Source organism: Apium graveolens, chromosome 7 (genome assembly GCF_009905375.1).
Source record: "Apium graveolens cultivar Ventura chromosome 7, ASM990537v1, whole genome shotgun sequence".
Lineage (NCBI taxonomy): Eukaryota > Viridiplantae > Streptophyta > Magnoliopsida > Apiales > Apiaceae > Apium > Apium graveolens.
Genome location: NC_133653.1, coordinates 231,919,623 through 231,929,431, shown reverse-complemented (window position 1 = coordinate 231,929,431; position 9,809 = coordinate 231,919,623). Strand labels below are relative to the sequence as shown.

Genomic DNA, 9,809 nt, shown 5'->3' with positions numbered 1-9,809 from the left:
GGCCTTGGCCTTTTTTACAGCTCCTAATTTAAGAATAGTACAAATTTAATTGCAGGCATTGTGATGCACATGGTATGTGTGTGTGACTATGTACATATATAAATCACTTTTGACATATACGTGAAATTTCTATCAATATGTACAAGTCTTCTCATCTAGGTGATAATGCTGTAGCAGCTGAGTCAAAATATGCAAGGAAACAACAGACATCTTAAAGAGCAGATTTTTTAGTTAAAAAATGTATGCTGTGATCACTAGTTACTACAATTTATCTGGAAAGTGTAGTTAGCTGCTATCTTATATGAGGGTGAAAGTGCCGATATATTATTTATTAATAAACTGATTCACAAGCTACAGTTATCCTCTATCTTTTCTTGTACTAGTATTCAATTTTATTTACAGTTTGGTATTAGCACAGGTTACATCCACTTCGTGTTTTCAACTACAAAAATTGGCGGACCTTGAGAAGTTACTTCATAAGGTAGCCGGAAGAACTGGCCTATCTGAGGGCAAATCGGCAGTCAACCCCATCATTACGAAAGCGGCTGTGAGGGTTCATACTCTGACAGTGGAAGTGACTTAAGGTACAATGATAACTAGGATGATGATCCTCGTTATGCAAGCAGGAAGCTTTCGACGTCACAGGTTCCTCTTAAGATAAGGTTAAGTCACTCGGATAGAGATGTTGGACATAAAAGTCGAGAAGAAGTTTGTGATATTGGTTGTGATCAGGAGGGTTGTAGTGATGATGACTCTATCGGAAGTAATCTTTACAAAGATGAAGAGGCAGGCGAAAGCCTGCACAAATGATAGAACTTGACGAGAAATGATAAAGTCTGAGCGTTAAACATCTCGCACATGTGTCAGATCTTCTGCCTAACAGGGCCGCTGCCAAAGGTGATGCTCTAAATGAGTTCAAATCAAAGAGCTCAAGGCAACAGGAATCACTTTGAATCATAGTTGTCACGGCGCTCGACTAGTCGCGACGACTAGTCGAGCAATCGAGATTTAAAAGTTGACTGAACTTGTCGACCGGAGAAAATCAGATATTTCGAGCGACGAGTCGATTGACTGGGCGACTAGTCGAGCCGACTCGTCGTTCCAGGTCATCGACTGGTTTATTTTAAAGGCCCAAATCCTGTTCAAATCCATTTTAACAGAGATTTCAACGCTATTTTCTAATCTAACAAGAGAAACTGTGCAACCCAGCCCTAAATGACATATACTGAGCTTTTCCACTTTCCAATCTTGTTTAACTTAAATTCACATTAAGCTTCTTTTTCTTATTCTTTCATATATATATATGTAGTTATAATTATATACATATATGTACGACAATATAAGTATAATATGATATTTTATAACTATACATATATATTATTTGTGTTTATGTATACGAATGTGATTATTTATATACATATATGTATCATGTATGTATGTATGTACTTGTTAGTTTTAATTGTAAGTTATAATAATTAACAAAGTTGTGACTTGTAAGTTGTGACAAGTACTCATCCTTGGATATGAAATACAAGGATCTGATCTACAATATTTTGGTAGATGCTAGAAACTTGGAATTTAGAAGTCTAAATTATAAGAAATATACTTATATGTTATATTATATTTAATTATAGTTATATTTATTTTGGTCGACTAGTCTACGACTAGTCCAAGACTGATCGACTAGTCGAATAGCCGGAGGTCCATCGACTCGCCGTGACAACCATGCTTTGAAGTTTAACTTACCATGAAGCAAAAGAGAGAAGAAAAACGAGAAAGATAACCAGAGAATATGGATTAGTGATGTTGAGGTATGTAAACTGATAGATAAAAGGAGATGCAGATCTGAGGAGGAAAGTTTTTAGGATTAGAAATTATATTGTAACTGTAAGAAACATGAATTTGTGAAGGCTTGTATAGATTTGATGAAAATAAAATTGAGGTGACTAATTAAAATTATTGGGCTTTGGGGTATAAAACATTGAGCAGAGGAACATGTTCTCTCTCACTAGGACAATTATTTTAGTTTTTGTTAAACTTTGAAGTCATACCCAAACAAAGTTCTAAGAATAAGCTACTGCCTAGGTACAAAAGATGACCAGATGACTTTTCTAATGTTGTTTAAGGTACAGACTACATAGGATGTCTGGTTGCTTATTGAAGAATTCGTTTCACAATGGTTTCGTTCCTACATTAATGAACAAACTATTGTTTTCATAAGTTCTAGTAGTTGCAAAATGTTCAAATACGACCTGGTGTGTCCATAATAGATTAAAAAAAATGACTATCAAAGTGCATAACATGACATACTAATGGCGTTGACAAAAAAGTAATAACACAAACAGGATCCATGCTGATAGGACTGTAATTATACAAACAGGATCTCGAAAATAGAGATCTCCATGCTGATAGCAAGATACATGATGATGTATCAAAATAACTCAAATATCTCAACCCAGCAAGCATAATTTTGTTGTTTAAAATTATCTTCTCTTCTCAACTATGTTCTTCGGTTTGATTTTATTTTCATTACATTACATTTAAAACCCAAAAAATAGCTTCAAGATGTTACACAATCCCATCAAAATCAATCAACAATCAAACACATATACACAACAAACACTAGAAATCAGGATGAAAAATTCAATAAAAATCATATATATAATCACCAAAACTAAGTACAAAAACACGAATCGAAGGCAAATATACCTTATTGAAGCGCAGAAAGCCTCGCCTGATGGGAGTTGTCTAGAGACTTGACCACCAAGTCTCCCAACAGAAGTATAGCCCTAGACTCACCTCTATATAAAGGGCTCTACCCCTCAACCTATAACTACATTTTTGACTTGATTATCTACAACAAAGAGATAGGTAGACATCTTGCAAGGATCGATAGTCCCGAACGCAAGAGCATCCATTAAAGCTCGAAACTCACCAACACTAACATTAAATACTAAAGTACTTATGTTTTTATTCCACAATATTTGGCGCCGTCTGTGGGAAACTTACAACAACCATGGTGAACACACATAGCAGAAACACTAGTGGGACAAACACTCCTGTCCCATCACAAACAATCGCATCAGTGGTGGACATACCACCGTACTCAACTTATGCCTCCACCCAAGGAGAAACCCTAGTAGGGGCAGCTAAGGCTCAACCACAAGGGATGAATTCCCCGGCTCCTCAAGGGACGAATCCCCAACTTCAGCAGCTGCATGCACCTATGAACTCTCAACCCCTTGGATAAGAGTACTCGACAATTGTGACTACTAACCCCCCTTACGGAATGCCTCTATACCCTGAAGTCCGAGGGAGTGGAAACTCTGGTAGGAGTGAAGCACAAGGGCGGATGCCCCAATATATATGTGGCTTGGATCCTATTCCGGAGGATCAAGAATTCTCTGGGCCTTATACTGAGAGAGACTCGGAGTCATCGGATGACGATGTTGCTCTAAGAAGGAGACGAGCTGGCAAGAAGCCGATAGCTGACACTGAACAACGCTCCAGGAGCACTCAAGAGATGAATCCCCAAGATGTTCAAGAGAGGATCAGGACTCATGAAGAAGAGATCCAAAGACTGAAGCGAGACCTGGAGACACATCTGGCCCCAAGACTCCCACTCGCTCCAAGGCGGAGAAATCCTCCTCCAATCATAGACCTGGATGGTCCAATAGTAAGAAGGGCAGTTGCCCCAAGCGCTGATCCAAGTGATCTTATGCCCCTAGGAGATCCTGATGATCCAAACCCACCATTCACTAATGAGATAATGAATGCTCGCATCTCAAGGAAATTCAAGATGCCCACCATCAAAGCATACGATGGTACTGGCGACCCCGCTAATCATGTTAGGACGTTCTCTAACGCCCTGTTGTTACAGCCCGTGAACGACACTATTAAGTGTCGAGCCTTCCCTCAAACCCTATCGGGCATGGCTCAAAGGTGGTACAGCCGTCTGCCCCAAACTCTATTGGATCCTTTAAGGACTTGAGTCAAGCTTTCATTAAGCAGTTCATAAGTGGCAGAGTGCACGAGAAGAGCTCAGCATCTCTCATGGGTATAGTCCAAGGAGCAAAGGAGTCCCTGAGAGAGTATCTGAATCGATTTACAAAGGAGACTTTGAAGGTCCCTGATCTTGATGATAAGGTAGCTTTGATAGCCCTGCAACAAGGGACTATAGACGAGTTCTTTAAAATGTCTTTGGCTAAGCGCCCTCCCGAAAGCATGCTGCAGCTCTAGAATAGAGCCGAGAAATATATTAAGGTGGAGGAGAGTATGAAGAAGATAGTTGTGAATAATGAACCTACTGGGAACAAGAAGCGGAAGACGGATCAAGAGTACGATGCCAAGGACAAGTATCCACGAATTGGCAAAAACTCTGACTCCTCCTCTTCTAAGAAGAACCAGCAACCAAGGTTCGCTGAATATACAAGGTTGAATGCTCCAAGGAGCTAAATCCTTATGAAAATTGAGAAGGACAAAGACTTCAAATAGCCGAATCCAGTAAGGGGAGATCCCGAAAAAAGGGACAAGAGTCGATACTGCAGATTTCACAAAGATGTTGGTCATGACACTGACGATTTTAGGCAACTCAAGCACGAGATTGAGTATCTGATCCGAAGGGGAAAGTTCGGACGTTTCACCAAGGGTGAAGAGACCGGAGGCCAAAAGAGATATAATGATCGAAGAGATGACGATCGAAGGGGTAACGACAGAGATCGTAACCCACAGCCCCGAGGGCCGGTAATCAATATGATCTCAGGAGGACCTACAGCAGATGGTTCCACAAGGAACTCCCGAAAAGCTTATGCAAGAGAAGTAATGAGCATAGTTGGAGAACCATCTAAGCATTCTAAGTCAGAGATGACGCTTGAATTTGGTGACCCAAACCTTGAAGGTTTGAAATTTCCTCAGGACGATCCTCTGGTTATCACTCCGATAATTGGAAATTATCATGTTATGAGGGTCCTAGTGGACAATGGAGCTTCCGTGGACATACTTTTCCATGACACATTCATAAGGATGGGCTACAATAATTCTCAGCTAACTCCATCCGACGCACCCATTTACGGGTTTAACCATGTGGAATGCAAAGTCGAAGGAGCAATACAACTTCCCGTAACTATCGGGGAAGAGCCCAGGGAGGCCACACAGATGTTGAACTTTCAGGTTGTCAAGGGAGCCTCTACTTACAATGCTATCATGGGTAGAACATGGATCCATGCTTTTAAGGCTGTGCCCTCAACCTACCACATGGTACTGAAGTTCCCAACTAGAAATGGTGTTGGAGAAGCAAGGGGAGATCAGAAGATGGCCCGCAGTTGTTATGTTGTAACACTTAGGCCCGATGGAACAGGGGGCAGTTCCTCCCCATAGAAGACATGGATGTCTGAGAAAATGATGAACTGCGAGGGAAGCCAGCCGAGGACTTGGTCCCAATTTCTTTAGACCCCTTAGACCCGGGGAAGGTCACGTATACTGGGGCATCTATGGACAAGTCCTTGAAGGGCCGAATGATAACTTTCCTCCAAGAAAACAATGATGTATTTGCTTGGACAATAACTGATATGCCTGGGATTGACCCAAACCTTATAACTCATAGGTTGAATGTTGATCCAACTCGGAAGGCTGTAAAGCGAAAGAAGATAACTTATGCCCCTGATAGGCTGGAAGCCATTAAGCAGGAGGTCGAGAAGCTTTTAGAAGCTGGATTTATTGAGGAAGTATAATTCCCTGAATGGTTGGCCAACCTTGTAATGGTTAAGAAGGCCAATGGAAAGTGGAGGATGTGCATTGACTTCACTGACTTGAATGATGCTTGTCCCAAGGACTGTTACCCCTACCAAGGATTGATACCCTGATCGATGCCACTGCTGGACACAAGATGCTAAGCTTCATGGATGGCTTCAGTGGTTACAATCAGATTAGAATGCATAAGGATGACACCCCTAAGGTATCTTTCATAACTGACTTTGGTGTATTTTGTTATCTTGTTATGGCTTTTGGACTTAAGAATGCAGGAGCTACTTACCAAAGACTGGTAAACAAGATATTTGCCCATCTAATTGGGAAGACCATGGAGGTCTATGTTGATGATATGTTAGTCAAAAGCCTAAGCAAGGCCGATCATATTAGTCACCTCAGAGAGGCATTTGAAGTGCTGAGGCACCACAAGATGATGTTAAACCCAGCCAAGTGTGCTTTTGGCGTTGGGTCTGGAAATTTTTTGGGTCATATGGTCTCTAAGAGGGGAATAGAGGCCAACCCCGACAAGATCAAAGCCATCCTAGACATGGAGCCACCACGCTCCATCAAGGACGTTCAGAAGCTGACAAGAAGAATTGCAGCTCTAGGGAGGTTCATCTCCAAGTCAGGAGACAAATGCCTACCCTTTTTCAAAACCCTTAAGATGGTAAAGGACTTTGAATGGATAGCTGAGAGCCAAGAGGCCTTTGAACAGTTGAAGAAGTACATGACTGAAGCCCCGTTGTTGGCTAAACCAAGTCCGGATGACATTCTTTATTTGTACCTCGCGATATCTGGACAAGCCGTGAGTGCAGTCCTCGTGAAGGAAGAGCAGAAGCTCCAGAAGCTTGTATACTATGTAAGCAAGGTGCTCCATGGAGCAGAATTGAATTACTCTACCACGGAAAAGTTCACACTAGCTCTCATCACAGCCTCGAGGAAGTTGAGACCATACTTCCAGGCTCACAAGATCGAAGTCCTGACGGACCAACCTTTGAGGAACATTTTTCATAGCCCGAAGGCCAATAGAAGGCTCATCAAGTGGGAGATTGAGTTAGGAGAATTTGATATCAAATACAAGCCTCGAACGGCCATCAAGGCTCATGCCTTAGCAGACTTCGTGGTCGAATGCACCATTAACGACCAAGAAGTCGGGTGGCAAGAGATAGTAACCCCAGAAGGAGGAGAGAAGGAGAAAGATGAAGAAACAACCTTAAAAGAGTATTGGGTTCTCCATTTTGATGGAGCGTCCAAAACAAAATCTAGTGGTGCAGGCCTAGTCTTGCAAATCCCTGTTGGGTTTATGATTGAATATGCTTTGAAGTTGGACTTCTCAACTACGAACAACGAAGCAGAATATGAAACATTGATAGCTGGCTTAGGCTTGGCTAGAGCTGTGAGGGCCAAAAACCTGAAGGTCTGTGGAGACTCAAGACTTATAGTTGCTCAAGTTAATGGGGAGTTTGAGGTCAAGGATGATACTATGGCCAAGTACCTGAGAGTCGTAAAGGGAATACTGACTCAGTTCGATGAATGGTACGTAGAACATATTCCGAGAGAGGAGAACACTACGGCGAATGCCTTGTCTCAGTTCGCCTCGTCTGAAATCGAGAACTATCCGAGAAGTATTTACTTCCAGGTCTTGAAGACCCCTACTATTCATGTCATAAATCTGATAGCACCGGTTGGTGTGGCAAGTTGTTGGATATACCCGATCAAGACCCACTTAGAAACTGGGTGGCTCCCCGACGATGCCCAGGAGGCACGCAAGCTGTCGATTAGAGCGTTAAGATACTCGTTGATTGAAGGTCTTTTTTACAAAAGGTCCTTTGTTATTCCGTACTTGAAGTGCTTAAGACCTCTTGAAGTAGAGGAGGCATTTAAAGAAGCCCATGAAGGGATTTGTGGACAACACTTGGGGGGCAGGGCCCTCGCTTACAAGATAACTCGGTTGGGGTTCTACTGGCCAACTATGCTAGCCGATGCAAAGGCTTATGTGAAGAGATGCGACAGATGCCAGAGGCATGCTCCGATAGTACGACAACCCCCAGAGAGGCTTACGTCAATCAACACACCCATCCCTTTTGCAATGTGGGGGATGGACATACTTGGACCATTTCCAATGGCAACGGGATAGAGGAAGTTCATTGTGGTAGCCATAGACTACTTTACAAAGTGGATTGAGGCTAAGGCACTAGCCAAGATAACCACCAAGAAAATTACCCAATTCTTCTGGGAGAATATGATATGTTGATATAGAATCCCATGCATCCTTGTCACGGATAATGGGAAATAATTTGATAATGCAGAGTTCGGAGAGTACTGTGATGATAACAACATAGAACTTCGCTTCACCTCCGTTGCACATCTTCAGGCAAACGGGCAAGCGGAGGTTGCTAATAGAATCATCCTTGATGGACTTAAGAAGAGGGTTGAATGCTCGAGAAACACTTGGGTGGATGAGCTGCTGCCTATACTATGGGCATATCAAACCACCTGCAAAGTGACAACTGAAGTGACCCCATTCATGCTGGCTTATGGAGCCGAGGCAGTGGTGCCCCTTGAAATCACTCATGGATCCCCTAGGATCGAAGCTTACGAGCCAGAGATAAACGAAGAAGGCATGAGGCTCGCTCTCGATCTCATTGACGAGGTCCGAGATGAAGCCAACACCCGCAATGCAGAGCATCAATGAAGAGCCTCCCTCTATTACAATGGATGGGTTAAAGAAAGGTTCTTTCAACAGAGAGATTTGGTTTTGAGAAAGATTGAGGCATCAGGAGTAGGGGAGAGAGGAAAGCTAGCCCCCAACTGGGAAGGACCTTATAAGGTCAGGAAGACACTGGGACGAGGATTTTACAAGTTACAGACCCTGAATGGTGATGAAGTGCCTCGGACTTGGCATGCTTCGAACCTGAAGGTTTATTATGTTTAGGACATTCACTACATGTTCCTAGTACTTAGTATTAGTTTTATAAATAAGGTCGACGAAACCATCTTATGTAAGGGTTGAACCCATTTCTTAGAGATATTATCTATTTATGCAAGTTTATTTCTATCATCTTGTCTACCAATTTATTTAAGTACGAGCATCTAAAGAATGCAAGTCCCGAAGGACCAAATGCCGAAAAGAACAGACAAGTATGAAATGCAATTAAACGTAGTGCATAGATAAAAGATCCCGAAGAATCATAAGTTAAAGTCCCGAAGGACCAATAGGTTACAGACCAATAAGGTTCAAATTAATAAGTTCTGAAAATAAAAGCCACATACGGCAATCAAGGCCATGTAAGGCCACATCATTCACTCATCAGAGGGGTCCTCCCCCTCGCCATCCGAGCCTTCCTCAGAAGAAGAATCACTGCTCCCTGGAATCGGCTCCCTCACCTTCCCTCGAAGGGCTGCCCTGGACTTAGGGCTACCCGAAGGGGCTTTGCCCTTAGAGCCGGAACCGGAACCCGTGTGACTGAAGCTCGACTGGGGCCTTATGCGAGGAGTCGAGGTCACAGATCCGGAAGGATGCTCAGATAGATCCGTAACAGGCAGCTTCCAGGGGCAAGATAGAAGGTTTAGATCAACCACATCCGGCCACATGCTTTGAGTGTCTTTAACTCACCTATTTCAACCTATTGCCAGGTTAACGGGGCACATCTCGTCATCGTGCTCATCCATCATTGTGGTGAACCTAGTGGATCTGTGATAAGCAGCCTCGTGGTCCTTCTATTCCTTCTTCTCCTTCTCTTCCGAGCTAGCATATTTCTTCTCCATGATGGCAAGTTTGCCCTCCGCCTCATGAGCCTTAGACTCCCACTCCCCTGAGGAGATAGTCATTTTTTTCATGGAAGCCTGCAATGCATTGTAATCGCCTCTCATTTTCACAGCCCGAGTAGAGGAAGCTGCGAAATAGGCATTGGCCTGACAAAGAAAATATGAGTTTAATTAAGAAGGGCCGAGCCCCCAAAGAGTGATTCCTATAATATTTTCCAAGTTCTAAGAAAAAAGAGAACTTAAGCGAAAATTTGCACAAGTAGAAACATACCTGATAGAGGGCATGAGCTTCCAGC

The 9,809-nt window shown here is 42.8% G+C and overlaps 1 protein-coding gene across 1 annotated transcript; it reads left to right on the top strand.

The window, feature by feature from the left end:
* The first annotated feature begins 6,472 nt into the window (after positions 1-6,472).
* On the top strand, positions 6,473-8,440 carry LOC141674547 (uncharacterized). Its single transcript, XM_074481253.1, has 3 exons — positions 6,473-7,141; positions 7,220-7,870; positions 8,120-8,440. The coding sequence occupies exons 1-3, from the start codon at positions 6,473-6,475 to the stop codon at positions 8,438-8,440; spliced, it is 1,641 nt and encodes a 546-aa protein (XP_074337354.1).
* The last annotated feature ends 1,369 nt before the right edge of the window (positions 8,441-9,809 follow it).